At 33.6% G+C, this 26,345-nt stretch overlaps 1 protein-coding gene across 2 annotated transcripts in view; it reads right to left on the reverse strand.

Annotated features, from left to right (window-relative positions):
• The window catches only part of IBTK (inhibitor of Bruton tyrosine kinase), an 82,886-nt gene that overhangs the window by 54,345 nt on the left and 2,196 nt on the right, over positions 1 to 26,345 (reverse strand). Inside the window, exons 2-13 of one of the 2 annotated variants that reach the window (XM_045184814.2) lie at positions 20,305 to 20,999; positions 15,650 to 15,746; positions 14,351 to 14,475; positions 11,752 to 11,862; positions 10,466 to 10,636; positions 9,170 to 9,287; positions 8,901 to 9,084; positions 8,402 to 8,525; positions 6,430 to 6,607; positions 3,080 to 3,254; positions 1,290 to 1,886; positions 419 to 505 (exon numbers count right to left, since the gene is read on the reverse strand). In XM_045184814.2, the coding sequence (XP_045040749.2) occupies positions 419 to 505; positions 1,290 to 1,886; positions 3,080 to 3,254; positions 6,430 to 6,607; positions 8,402 to 8,525; positions 8,901 to 9,084; positions 9,170 to 9,287; positions 10,466 to 10,636; positions 11,752 to 11,862; positions 14,351 to 14,475; positions 15,650 to 15,746; positions 20,305 to 20,625 (2,288 nt within the window). In that variant the 5' untranslated portion in view covers positions 20,626 to 20,999. Of the gene's footprint in view, positions 1 to 418; positions 506 to 1,289; positions 1,887 to 3,079; positions 3,258 to 6,429; positions 6,608 to 8,401; positions 8,526 to 8,900; positions 9,085 to 9,169; positions 9,288 to 10,465; positions 10,637 to 11,751; positions 11,863 to 14,350; positions 14,476 to 15,649; positions 15,747 to 20,304; positions 21,000 to 26,345 lie in introns of both variants that reach the window. The other variant, XM_024576684.3, reaches the window with a different exon arrangement.

Here is a 26,345-nt window from a genome sequence, read left to right on the forward strand (position 1 = left end):
ATCTCCAGTTTCTCCTTCTCTAAAGTTTTCACTAAAAACAAATAACTTAATAACAAATGTATTTAGTATAGTGTATTTATTACCGAAGAGATTTACAAAGGAATCATCATAATGATGAGAGGCATAATCAGTTTGGTTTTTCATTTCCTACTGATCAAAAAAATATAAAATTCAGGCAAGAAAAAATAAAAATTAAAAATTCCTCTCTTAATTAGAAAGTAATCAGAAAGATGAATTATACAGTTAATATTTTACCCATTTACCTCAACAGCTATCCAACATTTCTAAAAGTAAAGAACACTAGTGAAGGCGAAAGTGTACCTACATAAACATTTTGTTTCATATGTGAGAAGAGCTCTATTTCCACACTTAGGTCCCAAAATCTAGAGATAAAAATTACCTTCATTTTCTAACTTACCATTTTTCCCGATTTAACTGCGGTTTATTACCAGTTTTCTTGGCAATAACATTAATTGTTTCATTTTCAAATCTGACTCCATCTAACCTATCAACAAGAATACATAAAAGTTAACAATTGGTGTATATATTTCCCTACCAAAACAAACAAAAATCCAACAATTAGCTTACATCTGAACATGATTTTATATCACCTAGAAAAATATCTCAAAAACCTCCCACTCTGTGATAAAGAATCATACATTCTCCTTCAATTTTACTTAGAATTCAAAGTATGTTAAATATAATTACTGATAAAAAATCAAAGCTATAGCATAAGACCTTTTATTGTTCTTAATAGAGAGCATACACTGCTCACCAGCTTCCACCCCACAACTAAGGTTACACTGCCATAGGCAACATAAATACCTTAAAATAGAGAATTCCAAAGTCTGGTTTGTAACATGACAAATGCTGTCTTAGTCACCCAACCCTGGCAACATGACAAAACTACACCAACAATACGAAGTTAATGTTATCCCTCCCATTTTGTATATTGAGAAACTGAAGTTCAAAGAAACTAAGATATTTGCCCCAACTAGTTAGAGTAAAGCTAAGAGACATATACAGGTCTTTCTAACTCCAAAGACAGTGCCTGCCAGTCCGGATGTTCAAACCCAGTAATAGCCTTCCCACACTTTCATGTTTTAATTCAGAGTCCCACAGAGATAGCTTTAACAGAAAATGGAGGAGGGAAAAATGTTACCTCCCCACAAAAAGGGGGTGGGAAGGGAGAAAGAGAGAAAGAGAAGAGCAGCAAAGCAAAGGAAAAGATAATTTTTAAAAGAGGACACAAGATACAAGAATAGATATTAAGCAGGAGCCATCCATACCTACTAGTCAAAGTACTGAAACCGAATTTCTTTGCAACATTTTGCAACATTCCGACAGGATCTTCCCCAACACATTTTACTTTTTTGGAAGATTTGGGTTTGCTTTTCTGCTTTTCACTAATTGTATGAGCGTGATTACTTTTATAAACTTCAAATGCCGACTTCTGATTATCTTCATGAGAATTCATTTTATTCAAATGAGAATTTGGAGTGCCCCGATTTTCTTCTGGTTTTTTGTTTAAGTTTATTCTCGGCTTGAAGCCATGAGTTAAAAAGTCACAGGTATCTGTGTATATAAATTGTAAAAGGTATTCAAACAAGTCAGGATGAACCTTCTCTACCACAAAGAGAGGGCATCCTACAGCATCTTCATCTTTCCGGTAAACATCTGTAAAGTCTAAAGAAGTACCATCTGAAAGGAATAATTTCTGAAAAAAGTCAGAATGCAATGCCAAAATATATTTATGAGCAGGGAAGATTCTGTTGCCAACTTGAAATGTCACATCATGAATGCTGTCCATTTCATCTGTTTCCTTCAACAGTTTGCCAAACTCTTCAAAAAAGGATGATGGAGACACAGCTGGAATTTCATAAAGGCTACAAATGAAACAAAAATCACTTTTACTTTCAAAAAAAATTTTTTTAAAGCATCCCTAGCCAATTCTTATTTTAAAGTGCAATTTCTTTTTTATTTACTACTCGGAAAACTTTAAATTTGGCATTTCCTAAAATATAATACTGCAGTCTTAGATGCTGTATCACCCTTTGCATTTTTTCTATTCCTTTTCCTGTTATTTTCTTCTAAACTAAAATGATTAGAATTAAGTTCTCCTCTAAAAGTAGTGTTTTCTTTTTCTACAAAAAAACACTAGAATATGTTAAGTGACTATTTCATAGAAATTTTTAAATGATAAAAATTATTAAAAAACATTCAACAAAGAGCACAGTTCTCAAACTTTTCCTTTTATGTCTGTTTATTTTACAAGTGAAGAAAAATAAATGCACAAAGAACTGAGTAAATACTTCAGGTCCCAGTCCCAGAATAGGTCAGAAACTCAAGGAAGTAAAGATAAATATACACAGACACACAATTGGTCTGTAACCCTGACTTTTTCAGTACCATAAGAATGTGATCACACCTGCCCAATCTACTTTTTACCATTCCAGGTATGGGGGACCAACCCTCCTAGTGTACCTGGGACAGAGGGGTTTCCTGGGAAATGAGACTTTCAGTGCTAAATACAGGAAAGACCTGGACAAAACAGGACAAATGGTCACGCTATTTCTGGGACTTCTTTACTTTTCAGTAGTACCCTTTATATTTATCTTAACATGCCATCTCTCTACTAATATGACTTAGAAGATTTATATAGAGATTCATACTGCCCTACAGATCATTCTACTTCTTTTATCAAGTCTCATCATATTCAAGGGTCAAAAATTATTGCAAACTACGTAACAAGTATTATATATCTCAGAATCTGAGAACTCAGTACATCATAAAGTACTAAAGATAGAAATCATGTGTGTCTATATATAGTAAACATGTATATATGTACATCTTCAATATGTTCAATAAATATCAGTTTACGAACTACAAGGAACACTCATCATTTCTGGTACGATAAATTCCACCTTTGAGTTATCCTGGTAACATGATCATGTGTCTCAAGTCTCTATAAGACATGACAACAGCTCTTCAATTAAGTTTGGCCCAGGAGCTATGGAAAACAAAAGAAAAACCGGTCACTGTTCCCTCTAAAAAAGGAATGTAACACATACAAGTATACCTTGTTTTAGGGTCTGACTGCAGGATTGCAAAGTTGCATCCACTTGGATCTGTGCTGACGCTAACAGCTCTATGGGCAAAAGTAAGTTTCTCAAGTCGAATTCTTTCATACATACTATTTATATCAGAGACACAAGACACATCTGATGAGGAATTATGAAGGTTTGACAAAATTTCTGCTAAAAAGAAAAAAAATACATTCCTATTAGTCAAGACTTTATTAAAACTTAAAATGATTTAGCAGTAAACAGAACAGAAAAACAATTAAAGGAATATGAGAACATCTTTTGTATGCATTAAGTCTTTTTGAAAAACTATATCTTCTTTCTCCTTAACACAATTTGCACCCTATATGTTGGATGTACTGCACATGAAATTTTGGCAAGTCAATTCTCAACTGTCCATGAATTTATCTCTTTTCAACAAAAATCCTCTACATTGCAACCAAAGTTATCTTTCCAAAAAGCAAATCTAATGTTAAACTGCCTTTTAAAATTCCTCAGCATGCATTAAAAATATATACACTTAGCATCTTCATAACTGATTCCTTGTTTCCTCCCTTCCTCCTCTCCCTTTTCTCATTTATTCAGCAAATATCTGAGTGACTACACTATGCTACTGTAATACAGGGATCATCAGTTTATCTCTAGTGATATAGGAGTGAACAAGATAGGCATGTCCCTACAGTTCTAGCAAAACAGACAGACTTAAACAATGACAATATCAATACAAGTCATATCAAGGCTATGAAAGCATGAAATTTGCATGCAAAAAAACTATTCTGCTTACAGTATGAAAATGTTTAAAGTAAATAAAACTGAAGAGATTATTTAGAAAACTCCGAGTGCAGAAAAAAAATAAATGATGCAGATTGAAGTTATAGTAATAAAGCTATAGAAAGTGGAAACATTTCAGAAATATTTGAGACAAAAGTGACAGACAAAAGTGACAAAATTTGGTGACTAATTGGATATAGAGGGTAAGGGAATATGGTGTGTCAAAGACAATCATTTATTTCAATTGAAACACTGAAAAGCTGATGTGGATGTACGAGTTCAGTGTTAGACCACTAGATACAACTAAGACACAATTCTAAGGACTTCCGACATTTATAAGTCGAACCTGCATTCTCATTACTCTCAAGTTTACTCTATTTCAGTCTCAGGGAGTTTAATAATCTTCCCCCGACACTCAGTTATTCCAACTTTGATAGTCTTAAAAAAACTTAGGCGTGTCCATGAACTGCAAATGGTTATATACATGTCTATGCCCCTACAAATTTATGAGTGTCTCAGAACAGGGACTCATCCTATTTATTTTTGTATTTTTAAAACCTAACCCTATACCTGGCATATAGTAAATATACCTTAAATGTTTACAAAATTGACTAATTTATAAAGAAATAAAAGAAATTAAACTAATTACATAAAAACATTCCTTTGTAGCTTTATGATTTTAATACTTATAATTATCTGAATAATTTAAATATTCTTTAGGTATACTATAACTGATTTGTTCATTCAACAGATGACTATGTGCCAGGAATGCTAAGGATATATAGCACAATAGACAAGGTCCTTGCCATTTTGTAGTTTGACAGGAGACAAACATTTAAAAAATTAATCACAGCCCTGGCCAGCGTGGTCCAGTTACTTGGGCGTCATCCGGCAAACCAAAAGGTTTTGGGTTCAGTCCCCAGAGGGGGTGCATAGAAAGGGTAGCCAACTGATGTGTGTCTCTCTCATAGATGTTTCTCTCCCTCTCTTTCTCCCTCCCATCCCCCACTATAAAATCAATAAGCACGTCCTCAAGTGAGGATAGATAAAATAAAAAATTAATCACAAAGAGAAATACATAAAAACAAGTAAAAATAAGTCTCATGATGAAAATACAAAGGGAATATTAAAAGTGAAAAGGTTTGCTGAGTTTAGATGAAGGAAAAACATCTAAATCAGTGAAAAACATCACTGATTAAGTATAAATTAAGATAAGACGTGAAAAATTAGAAAAGGTCCTGGGACTAATCACCACTGGACAAGACTGACCCTGAAGGTCAATGTGACTTGAGAGTATAGTAAGGGAAAGAGAGAAAACTCCAGATGAGTTCAGAGACATAAACAAGAGTCAGAGCAGGGACCTTATAGGCCATGTGTTAGTAATGAAAAAACCATTAAAAAGTTTTTAAACATAGTAATATCAGGATCAGATCTTAAAAGTTCACTCTGGTAATCGCTTGAGAATAGATAAAAAGAAACAAGAATGGAAATAAAAGCAATTATTTTTTCAGTAGTTTATCTGACTTAGACTAGGGGAGGAGCAATTAGATGTAAAGAAGTAAATAAAGAAAAATAGTTTTCTGGGAGAAAAAAAATCAACTAATTATTAATGATGGATGAAAGAAAAGTCACTAACCTAAGTTAAAAAACAAACCTAAGTAATCCACAAGTGTATAAATTTGTAATAAGATAATTAAGAATGAACTACATAATGAATAATTTCTATTTTCACTGGTGGCATCTTAAAAGTATCCTTTATATTCATCAAGGAATGAATAAAACTTGCCTTCTATGAGTCAGCAATTGTTCAAAAAACTTGCACTTTTTAAAATTCTCAATGAACATAAAAGCTTTATTTTTCCTGTGATTTTCATGTAAGTCACAAGATATACCGTTAAAATTTTTTTATTTTATATATACAGATATATAAAAAACAAAAAAATATAGCTACTAAATTCTTGATTTGGGACAAAAGATAAAAAAGGGGGCTTAGAAGATGGTTCATAAATATCTGGGGAATTTTTTTGTTTGTTTGATTTTTAACTTTACACTTCCCTACCCCTAAAGTAAAGGCTAGCAACTAGCAAGACTAAGCCACTATTACTGAGAAGAATATACCAGGAGCCCTGGCTGGTGTGGCTCACCAGATTGAGTGTGGGCCTGAGAATCAGAGGGTCATTGGTTCCATTCCCAGTCAGCGCATGGGCCTGGGTTGCAGGCCAGGTCCCCTATCCCCAGTAGGGGGCATAAGAGACACAACCACACACTGATGTTTCTCTCCCTGTCTACAATTAAATAAATAAAATCTTAAAAAAAAAAAAAAAAAAAAAAAAAAGAATGTACCATGACTTCAGGGTATGCTGAGACAGACAGACAGACAAAAAAATCAAAAACTCCAGGTTTAAATAGATCAAATTCCCTGTTTAACTGTACAAAAGCAAACCAAAATCAAAAGAGAGAAGAGATAAAAGGGTAAAATCTACTAACACTTGTTAATTAAGCCTAACAATAAATACTTGTAAAGTTAAAGGTTAACTGAAAGGAATTTTCATGTGCCATTCACACACGAACTGACCTTTCTTTTCAGAACTCTTTCTTTTTTCTTCGAACCATTTCCCTCTAAATCCTTCTCCATCCTGTGTGACAAGCAGAATTTCATTCCTATTTAAAGCAATATCAGAAACGAAGACTTGGCGTGGATAAGCCCATCGACACTGCTTCAGAGAACTGCTGACTGATCTCCAGCAAAACACCTAAAATAAACCAAATTACATTGGAATATAAAGCAAAATAGCATCTGACCAACCAAAAACTGAAATCAAGAGGTAACAGTTCTAAAATAAAAGCTTTGATTTATGTTTCAACGTTCATTCTTCTGCAGAAGAACATAGATACTATAAAAGTTCGTAACTTTTAGAAAAAAGTTACAGAAAACGTACATTAAGCAAACAGGAAGCACTAAATATGCTTCAAAGACACTCTTAAAAAGTAATTTTCAGTATTGCTTGTTTTGGATATATAAATCTGCTACAATGGTGAAGAGAAATAAAAATCTTAAAGGTAAAACTTGGATATCAAGTTTGCTATATAGTACCATCTATTTTCAAGAAGAATGAAAATCATCCTATGAAAATCCAAATTTGACTCTCCAGAAAAAAAAAAGATGTATATATAACTAAACTATATAACTAAAACAAAATTTTAGAAACAGAAAACAACACCATAGAGTTCAATGGTTTCCTAGTGGTTCTGCAGACCAGTGTTCTTGAGAAATGGCTTAGGGGCTGCTGCTCAAGGACACTGGAAAAAGATGCCATGGAGTGCTGGGCTTCCCAACCCAGTTTTATCCACAGCAGCAATCCTTTTATCTGCTCCAGAGATCGGCATTCCGAATAATATTTCATTTGAAAAACTAACGCTGATTTTAAAAGTTCAACCCTCTCATAACTAAGAAAAGTAAAGCACAAAATGATACCTGCCACAATCAAAAGTTACACACAAAAACAAACAAACAAAAAAACCACAACCCTATATTGACTGAATGATTCCTTCACAGATTGGTTTTTATAGGAAGATTAATTTTACAGAAAGTAAATATCCAAAGAAATAAGCTAGATCTGTATCAATATAAATGAAACACACTCCAAAGTCAAATATAGGTTTTTAATACTCAAGTTTTTATGTAATCCCATGCCTCTGCTTCCATTAGTACAAATTAGAGCTTTAATTCTTAAATATACTTCCTTCTATTAAAATGACCAACTACAGTAGATTTATACCTGTAGTGTACTGATAGGTGAAGCTTTATGATTCTAATTCTTCAATTTCTAAAATGTCAAAATTTGCAGTACTTTATAAACCCCAGAAAAATCATTCTTACTGTATATTTTATAAGCAAAAACCAGAAAACAATCCATTTTATTCTAGTCAAAGTATAAATTTTTTTCAATGTATATTAATGCATAATATATATTTTTTAATTAACAACTGTATTAAGAAATATACTGGTATGTTTGTACATGCAACTAAAATGAAAACTCTACAGTATTTACTTAAATAAAAGAGGTAAAATTCTTTATATAGTGATCTGGAACAATAGTTATAATCTCTGCTTATATATATTTTATGTACACTTGTTTAAAACTAAATCTGGGGAAAATTTTCCAATTGTAAATCAAATTTTTAATATTGCCAGTAGTTTTTGTAAAGAGTAGTTATATAACATAGCTCATGTCTATGCAATTCAGTATCATTTATCAATACTGTATACATATAAAACAAACCATCACTTACTTCCATTTTAAACACAGTAAATGATATTTTAAAGTACAGTTTAACAAAGTAGTACTATGGAACATTAGTTAAATGTCATCATAATTCCTTTGAAATACCAGCTGCACATAAATTAGTACTGGAGGTCAGAATAAGCTGAGAAACAAAGTCAATAGGAGTCATCACTATCATAGAAATACATTTACACATTATCACGTCCTCTATACCTATCAACTGACAATTAGTCCGCTATACTTTTGCATAAATATACTCACCCTTCCAGCTTCATCCAATGCAAGAATACAAATTTTTTCACCCTCATTTTCTTTGAAATGTTCAGGATCAACCTTGTATTCCATACGCCCCCCAGATATAAGAACCTTTTTCAGGTTTAGCTGTCTAGGTTAAAAAAAAAAATTCTAGATTAATATGTTCTCTAAAATACACATGCTCAATTTGAAAGAAATTACTCTTCAAGCAATAACCTAGGGTGATTACTGTGAAAGGTGAAGTAAGATGATTTAGCCTTTGGTATCCTTGGTCCTTCCCTTTCTAACGCATGCATTCACTCCAGTTTAAATAACTGATAAGGCTAAAAGATCCTAAAGCTATTTGCATTTTAACAGAAAACAAAAATTTTTAACCTCAAAACAAAATAGAGAAATCCTTGGTTTTGTTTGGCACTTCAGAACATAGCATAAAGCTGATACTGATATTCGCTGGAAGAGTTAAACTATTACTAAAGTTAAGCTTCTTTCACAGAAATACACATACTTGGAAGCCATCTTCTTGCACTGATAGTCTGTAAGTAAGTAAATATCTCCACTTGTGGTAACACAGACTGTGGCCCCATCACTTGCAGCAACCAAAGATAGAGTGATGATGTCCTTATGATGAAGGGCAGAGACTTGACGAGGAGCAGTTACACATTTTTCTCCATTGGGATCTAGTAAATAACCTAAAAAGTTACACAAATAAATCACAAAATATCCATTTTAAGAATCCAATTTATTTTTCAGATAGTGTCGTCAAAGATTTCTTACCCAGCTGCCCACCATTTAGTCCCATAGTGTAAACAGCTTCTCTAGTCCACAGCACTGTATGAAACCTGCCTGCTGCTACTCCAATGATCGTTCTTCCTTTCAGGTATTTTGCCTGCATCTATTCCAAAAGACAAATAAGACTGCAGTTTAGCATTCTCAGTCTTATTAGAAAATATGGTGCTTTTACATGTAACATATCCAGGGTCTCTCAAGAGTGGCACTAATCGCATTTTGGGCCAGATGATTCTTTTTTGTGGGGGACTGCCTTGAGCGTCGTAGGTGGTTTACAACATCCCTAAACTCCACCCGCGGGATGCCGGTAGCACCACTCCCACCCCTGCCCCCAGTAGTGACAACTGAAATTATATCTAGACATGGCCAAACGGCTCCTGGTGAGCAAAACTGCTCCCAGTTGAGAATACTCGATGTGTCCCTATCGACCCAGAGCTCTGAGGCAGCCACACAATGGGAGTAATAATCTGCCATTCCAAAAGGAATCTACAACATGATTAAATATCCACGAATTCCACAGCTGAAGAAAAGAAGTGCAACAGATTAGAGACTACCTCCAATTATTTTGGGGTAATTTCTATTGATTCATTAGTCATCCCAAATGGAAAATCATTGGATGTAAAAGCTTATTAATATAAAAATATGAATCTAATAATAATTTTAAATCCAGAGGGTTAAATCCAGTGAAGAAATTTAACATCTAAAATATAAATTTTATGAGCAAAAACACATTTATTATGGGTGATGATTCTAGAAACATTAATTTAGAGCACCAGTCCCAGCTTGGTGTACAGGTTCCTGAAGCTGAGGAACGTGTACCTTCTGGTGGTGGTTGTACAAATGTTGGGGGGAAGTAGAACAAAGAGCAGTGGCATTTGGACCTATAATCCTTCACACCAAGTTACCAGGTGTGATTTCTACATACAGGCTGCTTTACTATGAAGCCAACAAGCTTAGGCTTCGAGGTGCCTCACTTGCATTGCCCATTTTGTATTTACAAACTTGGTGTTTTTTTATTAATGAGGACTTAAACCCAAAAAATCTGGGTCCCCCTCAGCTTATGAATACTTAGGAGTTAATCTAAGGTAATTTGGTGTCTAATATCCCAAATGCTTTCCTTCTTACTCCAAACAAGTGCTAACTTGTACTGCGCTTGATTTCTCCTGTGAAATATATATAAGCAATGAATATAAAATACGTTGCTCTGTCAATACCTTCCATCTTTTTGTCCACACAGGTTTTATAGCAAATAATCACCTTATTGTTTAAAAAAGAGAAGTTTACCTGTCTAGGTACATTACAACTGGAAGGTGGAGGAATAATTCCTAACTGATGAAAAGTATTGACACCGAATGTATATACACATCCATCTTCAGTTAATACAATAGTATGATCCTCAGCAGCTGCCACTTGGGAACAATTATGCCCACTCAGTCCTTCCACAAGCCTAGGGACCTACAAAATAAAATTAACCTTAGTATATTAACCACTTATATATAAATATAAACAGAATCTGATGATACTATGTCTCAAACGACATGACTGGTATGGTCTATCATGGTAAGTTCTACAAATCAGGAAGGAACAGATGAGTTTAACAAGACACTGGTTTATTTGTAAAACACAAAACTCCAGTAAGACATTTCGATAAAATAATTTGATTCAACAAATGATTTTTGAATCCTTATTATACACCAAGTACAAATTTGTTTGGTATGAATAGAGGGAGCTCTTCAGCCAAAGATTCATTGTTGTATTAAGAAATAAATAATAAAGGACACATGGACAAAATCAAGGGGGAGACTGGAGGTGGGGGAGGGAGGTGGGTTCAGCTGGGGTGGGGTGGAGGGATGGGGAGAAAAGACATACAACTGTAATTGAATAACAATAAAAATTTTTAAAAAAGAGTCTAGAATAAAATACTGCTTAAGGAGGAAAAAAAAAAGAAATAAATAAAAATACAGGAAATGATGCATCCCTTCAAAGAGACATTTACTAGGTATTTGATCTCAATCAGGTCTTTAACCTCTCAGTAGTTCAACTTCTTCACCTGAACACAAAATGATATTATTTTAGATGATAATTGGATTGGTGTTAGGAGTAATGAGTTGGTAAGTATAAAACACAACAGTCTCTGGCACAGAGTAAGCAATCCGTAAATGACTGTTGTTATTGTCACTGTGTATAAAAAGAGGATAATAATGCCTATAACCTCACGAGGCTGTTACGGCTTTATGAACAACGCCTGGAATATAATAAACCCTCAAAAAATGGAAGCTATGACAAAAGCTCTCTCTCCTTTTTAAAGAACCCTTAATCCACAGTAAATACACCAGTACTCCCTTCTCAATATTTGCTATAAGAAAATTTTTCCTTGATGCTCTAGAATATAGCATCATATCTAAATCTTTAATTTGAACATAATATACCAGAAAAATCACTGATTTTTAAAAAACCATGATCAATTGGTATATTATTTTCTTCCTCTAGTTGGTCAAAAAAAAATTTTAGTGAACTGAAGCTTCCAGTTTATCAAAATTTTACTAAAGTTACCTAAACATTTCAATTACCAAGCATGTCTGTTCATCTGCATGGCCTAAACGTCCTCCAGGACCATGACCACAGGTGTAGACCTGCCCTTTCTGAGACAGAAACACTGAGTGAAATTTACAAAGCACCACCTGTAGGGAAAAAAGAGAATATTATTCAAGTTCTCTGAATAAAATATCCTTTGTTTTATAAAAGAGAAGTAATAAATTATTACTAATTGTTTAAGCTGGGTATTAGGTACAAGGGGACTCACTATTCTCTCTACTGTGCACACATTTAAAGTTTTCTATAATAAAAATTAAAAATATACATATTTTTAAACTATGTCTAAAAACAGACATATAGAAAATAGAACAAAGAAGGAATTAAGCATGTGTTACCCACAGAAGAGACTTAACAAAGGAAAATGCAAATCTTAAGTCTTCGACTACAAAAAGTAGCAGCCAGTTGTTTTCCAATTTCATAAAATTTCCAACAGCAAGAGCTGAGACAACTGCAATATGAGATGTAAAGATTACCAAATAGTGATAATATTAAAGGAAATAATGGAAATGTATTAAGGTTAAAAGTATTTTTTAAAAACATTACCTATACATGGGGAATGTGGGTTAGACAGTATGTCCTTTTTATACTTCTAATTTTTTCTAATATATCTTTAACATCACACATATTCACATATTCTTACCAGAAGACATGGTACTAAAATGGTTGAACCGCATTAGCAGAAGGCAATAACGGGAAACCAAGAGAAGTTTCAAATATTCACATACTTAACCTCCAGGCCACACTGTGCTGGTTTTCAATGCGTCTAATGTGCAATGTATACACTTTATGTTAATGCCACTTAACAATGTTTTTTTATTTTTAAAAATTATTTGCATTTATATTTCTTATGCCATCTATAAATATTTCTAATTTAGGATATAAAAAGATGTTAAGAAATAATGAAATCCTAGAATTTTTTTTCAAAAAGTTAAGTTCCTTCAGAAAAAAGAAAATTATGAACTGAATTACAAGCTCTATTTATACATACCCTTAAACCAGTTGGCAAGTTCTAGAAAGACAAGTGCCTATTATATATAACACAAAAAGTCATTATCTCATTGAGCTTTACCACCATACCTGAAAAGTCTAAAAATAAAACTCAAAATTGTATTCAATTTTATAAAACAAAGTTAAAATCTGAAAGAAAATGATCATTTTCTAAAATCAGAAATAATACATTGTTAATTTTATATTCAATATTAGAATGACATTCTACCATTTCTGACTTTTACTGTTATCAACCACAACCAGAATTTAAGACCTTCAACTTTTTAAGGAGATAACTGGTAACAGCTTTTCATCCGAATTCTCAGGAATATATTATGCTAATATTAACGATCTCTGCCCCATGGTAGTTAATTCATTTGGTGCTATACTCCAGAATCAGCCCTTTTCAGTAACTAGTAGGGCTCTCTATACACAGCAGTGGAAAAAAAGTAGGGTTACAGTTGTAATACAAATAAATAACACTACAAGAATAAACTGTATCTCGTACTCACAACTGTAAACCTACTTTCTTGCCCGTGCCTGTAACTGATGCTCAGTAAATATTCCCATAGACTTGCTTCCTCTTTTCTGACTGAAATTTAGAGTGTTTTCCTTCCTTTCAAATTTGTCCATAGTGTCTGCTTCAACCCTCATTCAGTGATAAATAAAACACCTTACATCCTCAATCTCTTCACAAAATACTCTCATTTCCTAGCCCAACTGAAATGTGGCATTCTCTCTGGGTGTACTGTTTCATCTATAACCCTTCCAAGTGGAATATGCTCAATTTTTATATACCACATATATCTTAGGATGTGAAGGTACAATCAGCCTCTACTTTCTTAATGTCACCATTATTCCTTCACTCTTGTGTAAAAATCCCTGCTCCTAAAAAAAAAATCTCAGTTCATGACAACTGAAAAGGAAAACAGGTTATCTTTCTAAAGTGCCCCAACTCTGTTCAATCACTAGTGGCTACTGATGGGTGGAATACCATTTTAAGGGTTCTGCAGACCTGTTCAAGCTCAGTTTAATATGCACATGCACACACACAGAGTGGTACAGAGGAAGACGACTTATGCCAACACACTCATCCACAGAAGTGGAAGATAACCTACATCATAATATTAGAAGACCAAAGACAAAATTTTACAATTATGTCAATTAATTTTACAATTGCTTATATTTAAGAACTCAGGTTCGCTTACCTAAAACTGGTAACACTGAGTTTCAACAATGAATTCACTTGAGAAACAACTTGAAAAACTCTTTCTTAAACAGAAATAAAAGCTAGAAAATCAACAGCAGCTCTACTTTTTGAAATTAAACTAATGTCTGTACAATGCCTTCTAATTTCTAACAGTGCTTGATAAACATCTCATAGTTTTGTGGTATTGTACACAGTGTAAATATGATTAAGGCTAACAAAATCTAAAATAAATTAGTAAAGTTCTTTTATTGATTTCTTCTTTCAAATATGTTATCATACCTTCAACAAAGTTAACATAACCTAAATTAAAAGATGAGCTACCAAATACTAAAGTTCTTTTTAATCTCTAAAAGTATTTTGATTTTACTTCAAAATACCTGCTTAATATAAACCCCACTCCGGGAGAACAGATCCACCAACTCTGGATGATATTTGCTATTCTGGCTTCCATGACCCAAGGTGAAATTTGTATTATCTCCCCAAGTGTAGACATCTGTAGGATCTACAATGAAAATTAGTTTTTTATATTTTAAAACAAGTATTAGTATAGTTCAGTTATAGATATATTCCACTAATCATTTTACCTTACATATGACTCTTTATAAGAACTAATTTAACTACCAAATTTTGGAAGCTATTGTCAACACTCTCTTTTCAATAATTAATCTACTAATATATTATATAATTCTAGGAGTAGAAATCAGAAAATCCAAGTCAGCACAGACCAGTCTCAATGTAAGCAATCTAATATTTGTTCTTTGTTTCTTTAGCAGCTAAAGTTTAACTTCCGAATGTGTAAAAAATACCCACCATATCCACTTAGTGTCCATGAAGAATATAGTTATTTAAACATAAAATGTTATTAAAACATATGTATAAAGGTTATAAATCAAGAAAATGTGATATTAATTACTGTTCTTACAGAAACACTAACTTTCAATAGTTTGCTCTTGACAGATGCAAAATAACACTACTGATTAGGGTACCCATTAAACTGGGATAAAACTTAATCACAGCTAAGTTTATGATATACATCCTCATTTTTATTTTGGAAGGCTGTGTAATTCCTTTATAGCTGTAACCTGCAATATTGTATCCAAGGTAGAAATTTAAAAAAAAAAGAATGAGTCCTTATTTAGCTTGATCATTAGTTAAATTTAAATTATAGAATATCCCATTTAAATCTTTTTTCTTCTAAAGACAATTTCCATTTCCAGAGCTCAAGGGGCAAACTGGAGGGATAAGAATTAGAAGAATGTGTAGGTAGAAAATCACTTCCTTTTCCCTGTACCCTAAATGTTGATGTTACTTTCTGGATGGACATTAATGACTTTACAGTAGTTACAATTCTAAATGCCTCCCCTCTTTAGGCTGTGTCTTTACTCTTATAGACAAAATATACATTGAAATGGAAAAAGGCAAAATAAATAGGAATGTTCTGAATAGAATCAAAAGTATCAACCAACACATACCAAAGTAAAAGTTCTTTGCAGATATACATATACAAATTTCCTCAGATATTTTAACAAGAATTAAATTTCATTAAAAGTGTCTAAGCTGTAACTTAATGGAATATACACACACACATACATACATACATACATATACATATGTATGTATATCCCATTCCATACATATATGCATATATTATATATATATATTTAAAATTTTCTTACCAGTATTTTTGAATACTACATGAGTTGGTCTATCCTTCATTACAAGATCCAAAGCTGACAAGCCTTCCTTATCTTGAATATACAGACTAACACCATGCTAAAAAGAAAAAAAAAGAAAAAAATATATGTATTTGTATGCATTATAACCATTTACCTATAATCAGTAATGTCTAATTCTTAATTAAAAATCCAGATGATTAAGCTCATAAATACACTTTTAAAATAAACATTTAATAACCATTATCTCCTATGACTATACACATTTTTTTTCCACACATAGAAGACAACTAAGAATTATCAAATATCCTATTTTTGGTGGACTAAGGAAGGACTTGAAAACATGAATAAATAACTTTTAAAATCAAAATGAACTAGATGTGAAAGTTTTCCATGGTGAGGTAGTGCGGGTTGCGTAGCAGGCCCTAGCTCAGGGTCTAGGTCAGCGTGCACACACACGTACGCACACTCTTCGGTATATAAAGAACAATATTCTGTGTCCAGGTAATGGCTATAAAGACTTCAAGGCAATGGCAGAAAAATACTTACAATTAGGATTTACTGTTCCTAAACAATGTGGTCAACTCTGCTCTATATCTTTTTGCCTTGGATTCTACCGCATCAATTATTGATATTAAGACAATTCTATTCTTTTAATTCCTATTTGTGTGATACATGTTTTCATGTGTTTCCTTAAAATTTTTATAGAATTGCTTAATTTTGGTGTCATGTGTGTGTTTTAAGGATAACTTTAAAGTAATCTATAGTTTTATATCTCTACCATTAAAATTCCAACATGAAACAGAACATTCTGTCCCACCTATTTAAGGCAGTTAGCACACCCTTGCCATATCACATTTTCTGTCTTTTAAATTATAATATGGGAAAGGAGAATTATGTTCAATTCATATCATTGTTATTTCATTAGAGCTTTTTAAATATAAAATGTACTCCTTCTCAAGAATAACTTCTAACATTTCCTGGTAGTTTAATAAGACACTCCCCAATTACTAAGACTCATCTCCATTTTAGCTGGTGAGAGTCATCACTATCTGTCCCCACACACAGATAGCCTGGATAGTTATAGGGTGAGATGAATCTGAACCACAGAGTTTTTAAACTCTTGACTGTGACATGATGGCATACCCTGGTTACTCAGGAAAGAGAAATGCCCTCTTACCTTGTAACAATGGATTCTAATAAACTAAAACCAATTTTAAATTTTCTTTGTTCCAGATGGTTACAATACCTGATTTCACAAGGACTGCCAATGAACATTAAATAATCAAGTTAGTGAACAAATAAGTAAAACAAAAATCAGAAGTGATCTAAGATTTTAATAAATTTAAAATTGTATGTTGACTACTGATTTTAAAAAGGCATAATAAATCCATGTGGATTGCTACAAAAAGAATAAAATACCTAGGAATTAACCTAGCCAAGGATATAAAAGACCTGTACTTGAAAAACTGTAAGACACTGAAGAAAGAACTGAAGAAGATACAAATAAATGGAAGCACATACCGATAGAAAGAATTAACATTAAAATGTCCATACTACTCAAAGCAATCTATAGATTCAACACAATTCCTATTAAGATTCCAATGACGTATTTCACAGAACTAGAACAAATATTTCAAAAATTTATATGGAACCACAAAAGGGCCCATATAGCAACTGTGATCCTGAGAAAGAACAACAAAGTTGGAGGAATCATGCTATCTAATATCAAACTATACTATAAGGCCATAGTAATCAAAACAGTCTGGTACTGGCATAAAAACAGACACACAGATCAATGGTACAGAACAGAGAGCACAGAAATAAACCCATACCTTTATCATCAATATTTGACAGACGAAGCAAGCACATACAATAGGCTAAAGATAGTGTATTCAATAAATGGTGATGAGAAAATTGGACAGATATGTGCATAAAAATGAAACTAGACCACCTACTTACAACACAAACAAGAATAAATGCAAAATGGATTGAAGACTTCAACTTTAGACCCGAAATCATAAAAATCGTACAATAAAACATAAGCAGCGGTTAAGATGGTTTTCAAGGATACATAACTCACTGTCTTCTTAGTTCCCCAGCCATATGAATAAAGTTCCCATAAAGATTCAATCCTTGACTCTACTTATAGATTCTGGTAGTGACGGGCAGCATTAACACCAACCTTTCCAGTTTCAAAAACACATATGTACAATGTCACTACAAGTACATTTTGGAAGTACATGGACATGGATACTATTTACAAAAGCAGCCACAAACATACCTCAGGAAATTAAAAAAAAAAAAAAGAAAGAAAACATAGGCAGCAAAATCTCAGACATTGCTCATAGAAGTATTTAATCAGATATATCTCCCTAGAAAGGGAAACAAAAGAAAAAAGTAAATAAATGAGACTACATCAAACTAAAAAGCTTTTGCACACCAAAGGAAATCATCAACAAAATAAAAAGACAACACACAGAATGGAAGAACACATTCGCCAATACACCTAAGGGGTTAATATCCAAAATGATAAAGAACTCACAAAACTCTACCACAAAGAAACAAACAACCCAATTAAAAAATGGGCAAAAAACTTGAATACACACTTCTCCAAAGAGGACATACGGATGGCCAAAAGACATATGAACAGATAATCAATGCCACTAATCAGAAAAAAATGCATATTAAAACCACAATAAGACATTCTCTCACACCTGCCAGAATGGCTATCATCAGTAAATCAACAAACAACAAGTGCTGGTGAGGATGTGGAGAAAGAGGAAACCTTTTGCACTGTTGGTGGGAAGGCAGATTGGTGTAGCCACTGTGGAAAGCAGTACGGAGATACCTCAAAAAATTAAAAATGGATATGCTTTTTGAATCAGCTATCCCACTTCTGGGAATATAGCCGAAGGAACCCAAAACACTAATTTGAGAGAACATAAGCACCCCTATGTTCATTGCAGTGTTATTTACAATCACCAAGACATGAAAGAAGCCCAAGGGCCCATCAGTTGTTTTATCAGTGGATAAAACAACTATGGGACATTTACATAGTGGAATACTATTCGGCCATAAAAAAGAAGAAAATTTTACCCTTTGTGACAGTATGGATGGACCCGGAGAACATTATGCTAAGTGAAATAAATCATTCAGAGAAAGACAAATACCGTATGATTTCACTCATATGTGGAATCTAATGAACAAACTGAACTAACAAGGAACATGGGGACAGACTCATACAGGGAGAGCAGGACATAGCTATTGGGGGAGGGGGAAGTTGAGGGTGTGGAGGGATTGAGTAAAAAGGGAAAAGAACTCATGGACACGGACAACAGTGTGGTGATGGCTGGGGAGAAGAGGGTATAAGGGGACTAAGTGTTAAAGGGAAAAAAAATAACAACAAAGATGAAATCATAACAAACAAATGAACAAATCCATGTGGGAAGACCTGAGCTTGGCCTTTTTCAGGATATGAAATTTAGGTTTCAGGGCAGTGTTCCAAGCTATGAATGACAAATGGACCCCAGAAACTTAGATCCCTGGAGAGTTTATTTTCTAAGTCCTGTCAATATGTCCTCAACTTTATTTATACCAATTGGACACCACACTTACTAAGCTATGTACATTTGCATTACCCTAAGTAGCTACAACCTGAATAAAGAACTAGGGATTTTTTTTACTTTAGAGCTCCTTAGAAATGGTGGGCTCTGACACTTTAATGTGCACATCTTAAACTCTAAAGGTAATAGGGGAACCAGTTTGTAGCCTACCTCATTTCTTTAAAAATCAACTCTCTATATAGCCCCAGAACAGTAGATAAATTCATTAGCTTATTAAAAAACATCTACCAGGTTCATAAGCCTGAGAATTTCATGTCAGTGCCCTACAACAAGGAGCACATGGACTTCAGACACATCTATTCCACTGTTAATACTACTGCAGATGTCTGACTGCAAATACAGAAAACCGGTTTTGTTTGTTTTGACTGTCTTCTGCAAAAGCAAAGCATAAGACAGACTAGCATGCAGGTCATTTCCATGGGAAGACAACCTAGAATGCAGTGGTAAGGACCAAAAGAGTAAATCAAGGAAGGAGGAAAAACCAGTATAAGGATGTGTTATCAACTAGGCCACTATTAAAGAGGCCAGTGCATGATCTGACCAGGATATTCTGGGGATCTTATAAAATGTATCAGAGAATAACTGTCCAATCAAGGGACAAAAGATGGAAGTATTTACCACCAGTTCTCATTCTTCATTAATGGAGAGTTGCTCTACAGGGGCTTTAACGCTCCTGTACTTTTGACTGGTCATTCATTTGCCAAGCTCTAGGGAATACAATAAGAAGCATGCAGTACACACTAGGGACAAAATGCAGGTGAAACCTACAGAAACTGCTAGAAGCCTGTGTACAACTGGTCACCACAACTGTGGCTGGAATAAGAAATGAGGAGTCCAAGATGACATGAAGTGGTTCAGCAGAAGCATCTGATGCACTAATCTTTCCAAACTGGTTATGCAGCTAAGTCAATTAGTTTAATATGACTCTCTGGCTACTGCCACCCATATATTACCAAAAACGTCAGGATCAAAAGAACATCTTGAGACAACATAATTTCTGGGGGGTAAAATAGGGATATAGTTTATACTTACCTTCAGTAGAGACCAAACACAATCAATATGTCCATAAAATATGCTTCTGTGCAAAGCTGTCCAACCTGACTCCTTGTCTTTCACCAACGGATCCACTCCTTTCTCAAGAAGCCATTCTAACACTCCTTTCTTCCCACAGGAGGAAACAAGGTGGAGGGCATTTCTGCCAAAGGCATCTGTGATAGTTGCAGCATTATAACAGTGACTGGAGAGAAAGGCCTTAATCTGGCTTTCACTCCCCTTGGTTACCACAGAAAGGACATCCAAAGCATGCTTCAGGGATCGACACTTTGATGTACAGTCAGGGATGGAAGAATTCATCCTAATTGTTTTTATACTGCTTACTTCTTCAGAATAGTCAGATGAGACTAATTTTAAAAAATGAAAAAATCAAGACACAAAGGTGCTATTCAGAAAAATTTATAGAGAATAAGTGGCCTGCTTAGGATTATAATTTAAACCCTCATAGCAAGAGTATAAAACTATAATTCTTTGTATAATTGATTTTGGCACTTAAATAAAAAAAATTATAAATAGCACTATAAAGTTCATATCAAATACAAGTTCTTTTTTTAAAAAAAGCTTTCCACAGTTTATAAATTATTCCTGGAGTCAAGCACCAAGGGGGAGTGAGGAGGGGAACTCCCCCTCCACACTGTCTGATCCTTTTAAATATCCATAATTGCAAGGGTGACCTGTAGGAGAAGGGGAAAGAAAGAGAAATTAAAATACAAAATGTCTCACTCTCATCAAGTACTTCACAATACAATTACCTCTGTATTTAATTGCCTTTAATTCCTATTTCAAAAAAAAAAAGTCTAACAACTTTTGCCTTCACATCTAGTGTATTCTACTGATATATGTATGTATGAGTCATCCTCACCTGCTTTTCTCCAGTCTCATATTTAAAGCCAACCTCTAGTCTATACTCTGGAGTCCAACTCTTTTCTTCCAAAACTTTCACTCCTCTCTCCTGTATTTTTACACTCTTCTGGCTATGCCCCCACAAGTTATAAACACACTTGACTCTATCATCTTTATAGGACTCTTATCTCAAAACTTTACCCCTTAAAAATAAAACATAATAAAACTAAAACCACCACAATAACCAACACTCTCATCATTTAGTTTTTATTAAGTCCCAGATACTGTGCTAATTGATCTTCTCTCTACCTAGAAAGCCCTTCGTCATAGGAGATGATAATTAAAGAACACATATCAAAACAACTAGAGAGCTACCATGGAAAAAAATAACTTTAAATACTTACTTTATACCTTCAACCAATATAAATTCTAGATGGCTCAGACAAACACACAAAAAAAACAACAATAAAAGCACTAGATGAAAATGCAGATTTTTTTTTTACAATCTCAAAGCAAAAAAAGGACTTCCTTAGTATGACCTGAAATCCAAAAGTTATAAGCAAAAAATTAACAAATAAAATCACTTTAAAACCTACATGAAAAAAATTTAAAGACAAAAAAAGAAGAAAAATCTTCCTTTATAGTCTCTACTAACCATTAGGAGGCCAACACATTAAAAATCAAAGAACATGACCACATTTCTCCAAAAAAAAAAAAAAAGGAAATTTAAATGGATTTTTAAAAAGAAAAGAGGATTAAAAAAAAAGAGGCTTACTTCACACATAAGAAATGCAAATTACAACTTTGACAGGTGTACTTTCAACCTATCAGAATGGCAAAAATTAAAAAGGTTGGTATTACTATGTATTGATAAAGTTGTGGAGAAATGTGAACTCTACACCATGGTTGGTGAGAGTATAAATTAGAAACACCTCTATGGAGAGCAATTTAGTAGTAGTAGGTTGACCAAAAGTCCATTTAGTTGTTTCTATAAAATAAAAGACACATTTTTCATTTTCCACCAATAAATTTATTGATTTGGATATTTTGAGTATGTTGGCCATCTCCCGCTATTGGCTTCTAGTGGGTAGAGGCCAGGGGTGCTGCTAAAATACCTTCCAATGCATAAAACAGTCCCCAAAGAATTATTTGACCAAATGTCAACAGTACCAAGAAAGTTCGCAAACCACTTTGACATGTTCAATTTGTCACAACACCTTCTCCATACACTGCACAAATCTTTTTTTGCATTTCAGTTGCATCTTTACCTTTCTTGAAATAATAAAGCATAATATGCTGCTAATGTGTATTGTCTTCCATCTTCAATATTAAAATGGCTGCACAAAATTTCACTGATTTTGATGTTTTAAATGCACACTGATACGGCAGCTGTCACAGTACAATCTAACAAAATTGTTTCAAATGAAGTTAAAGACGACTAGCCACTACTAGAGCCATTGTACATACAAAAACGAACTTTTTGGCCAACCCATTATTTATCAAGAAGTAAAATATACATTCCTTCTGACCCAGACAATTTTACTCCTAGGAATTTATCCCATAAAAATATACCTGTGTGTGAAATGGTGTAAGTACAAGGACATTCACTGTATCATGTTTAGAACAGTAAAGCATGGAAAAAACCTAAATAGTTAAAAGAAATTATGGTATGCCCATGCAATAGAATATTATTCATGTATCACAAAGAATGAACCAATTATATAATTTCTATCAAATAATCTAAAGGATATATTGTAAAATGTCCTTTAAAATGAGATGCATTTATAATATCATTTGTACATACCTATCAAAGATGTCTAGAAGGATACACAAGAAAATGGTTAATAGTGGTTGCTCTGAGGAAGTGCACCAATGGTTGATGTCAGAAATGGAAGGCAGACTTACTCTTTACTATGAACCCCTTTTTAATGCTTTACCACGTGCATTTATATCTATTCAAAAATAAATGTCTAAAAAATAGAAATATATGCTAATATATTGATTGGAGAGGTCACAGGAAAGTATAGAAAACTCAATTATCATATATGAGCCTCTAGCTTCCTTTTTTCCAATATGCTCCCCTATCTGCTTTGCTTTATTCAGATATGAAGAAATACGATATCACTTGTCAACTATTTGATAACCTACTGTTCTTCAGTTTCTTCACCTCCTGTTAGAAAACTAACCACCAATATATTAGATATTTTATATGTCTAGAGTGTACTACTTTATCCTAAGCATCTCCCATCATCTTTTTATTTAATATATTCTAATTATTTGTCTTCTTCTTTCAGTATTTTTGTCCTCTGGATTTTAAATGAGTAGTCAATTCATTCATACTGCCTAGATATTTTAAGTTTTTATAGTAGAAATTGTACATTAATTCTCTTCTTCAAGGTATCAAACTATTATAAATACTTACATTCTTCAAAATGCTTTTTTAATTTTGCTTTTAAAATATATACTTTGGCCCTGGCTGGTGTGGCTCAGTGAATTGAGTACCAGCCTGTGAACCAAAAAGGTCACTGGTTTGATTCCCAGTCAGTGTACACGCCTGGATTGCAGGCCAGGTGCCTAGTTGAGAAGTGTGAAAGGCCACTGATCATCGATGTATCTCTTGCACACTGATGTTCCTCTCCCTCTTTTTCTCCTTCCCTTCATCCCTCTTTATAAGTAAATAAAATCTTAAGAGATATACACACACACACACACACACACACTTTGAATGACAAGGAAAAAGTTATTAAAAGACTATGTGGAGGGATATACATGAGTTTTCTATATGTATAGGGGAAATTTCTGTGTGCCAGACAGATATGAAACATTCCAAATCTGCAATGTCCACTCCTATTTCAAACTATACTAAGAGTCAGAACCCCTAAATCTAACTAGTTTTTAACTATTCTGATACTCTATTGGGAAATGATAGCATAGAACTAGAAGATTCCTCATCTTTGTAACTCCAGTTCTCTTTCAAGTCTGTAAGTTTTACGACTTAATATAGTACTTATAAAAAACATTCCCTCTTAAAATACTAATTAAACCACAAGCAAAGTGACGTAAAGAAAATGGTACCAAAGTCTCAAGTAGTTTAAAAATGTTAAAAATGGAACACATGGTATATGGCAAAATTCAATTTAGTTAATTTCATTCTGTTGAGACTCTAAAATTTTGCCATCACTGTGTTTTCAGTGTCTTCAAAATACCTGAAACAAATAATATTGGTGAACCACTCAAACCCTACATAAAAGAATTTAAGATACAGCAAAGAATTTAGAAAAGAATTCCCTAATTTAAGATACAGAAAAAGAATCTTAAGAATTCTTAAGAATCTAAGAATTTAGATACAGAAAAGAATTTAGAAAAGAATTCCCTAATTTATTACTATATGCAATTTAAACATTTAAAGGGAAAATAAAATATATTAAATATAAAAGTAGTATCATCGAAAGTATGTATCTACATATAGAGAGAAGCACACAGAGAATACTATGAACATTAATACATTAATATAGAAGTGACTAAGACCTAGCATTTATTAGAGTCCTACATATTTCTATTCAAATATAGCAATGCCAGCTGTTACCAATTATGTAACTCTAAAAATTATATAATCTCTCCAAGCCCTCATTTCTTCATCTGAAAATAGAGACAATACCACCAACCTCAGAGTCATTGTACTGATAAATAAAACTGCTAAGCATGGTGCCTGGCACCAAATATGTATTCAAGAAAACAGTAGTTTTTATTACTATTATTTCTTCAGCAGTGAAAAGGGAACACATTTTTAATACCAAAGTTCACAGCTGAAATTCACTGCCTCCAATACCTAGTTTCCTTGTACACTTCTCCAATGAAATCATGAAAACAATGACCTCAAAACTGCCAAGTACTTTTGGGTATTTTCAGTTCTTACCTTACTTAACTGTCCTGTTGATTCATCAACAGCACACTCTCCTAAGGAAATCTAAAGGGATGCTGAAAGCACAGGGAGCCAACGAAGCATTTAAGCAAGAGATCTTTCTCTCCTAGCACTTCTTCCAAAGGCACTATTACCCCTTCCCCTGACCTTTAAATGCTGGGCTTCTCTCAGTGTTCCATCTTCAGTCTTCTTTTCTTCTCTACTTGATAGTCGCCCTGAATAATTTCAATCTCTCATGTTAACTTTAACCTACATGCTCATAATCCCCAAATCTGTTTCTTGCCCTTATGTCTCTCCCAAATTCCAGGCCCGTATTTCCAATACCTAGTGTAAATCTTATTTATGCGTTCAACAAATGGTTATTGAAGACAAAGAAAAGAAAGGAAATACATATTAAGCATCTAATACATACTGAATATTTTACATCACAGAGAAGTTAAGTAAACCACCCAAATCATACCACCAGTAAAAGAGGAGTTAGAATTCAAACACAGATCTGTTAACAGTAAAGTCCAAGCTATTTCTACAACACTACACTGTTTCACAGTGCATCCACATAAGTACGGCACAAAGTACTGGGAATACAAAAGTAAATAGACAAGACGATAAATACAGGTTCATGAATAACACTTAGGTGAAAGTACAGCTCATTTATTTTTATTTTTAAATATGACAACTAGTCTTTTTTTCATTTTATTTATTTTTAGAGAGGGGAAGGGAGGGAGAAAGAAAGGAAGAGGAACATTGATCAGTTGCCTCTTGTAAACGCCCCAACCATGGACAAAACCTTCAGCCCAGGTATGTGCCCTGACCAGGAATCAAACTGGTAACCTTTCATTTTGTGGGATAACACCCGACCAACTGAGCCACACCGGTCAGGGCAGAGGTTTAGCTCATTTAACAACTACATTGATTCATTACAATTTATTATCTATTACCCATTCTCTACCATCAAAGGGTAGTTTGGTGGAGGAGACTGATTTTATTTAAGCAAGTAATTAAAATATATCATGATTATAAACATATTACAGTTGAGATAAACAAGTGACTCGTAGGACTAAGGCGTGGACAAAAGGGGCCTGGGAAGGATTTGCCACAGGAGATGTTTAAACTAAGACTTAAAATGAGTACGCTTGCCTGGTAAATTCAGGGTGGGTGGGCATTTCAGGCAGAGAAAACAGTAAATACAAAAAGCTCTAGGATCACCCTGATCCATTCTGAAAATTACAAGTAATTCAGAAGACAGAAATGAGTG

Source organism: Desmodus rotundus, chromosome 11 (assembly GCF_022682495.2).
Source record: "Desmodus rotundus isolate HL8 chromosome 11, HLdesRot8A.1, whole genome shotgun sequence".
Lineage (NCBI taxonomy): Eukaryota > Metazoa > Chordata > Mammalia > Chiroptera > Phyllostomidae > Desmodus > Desmodus rotundus.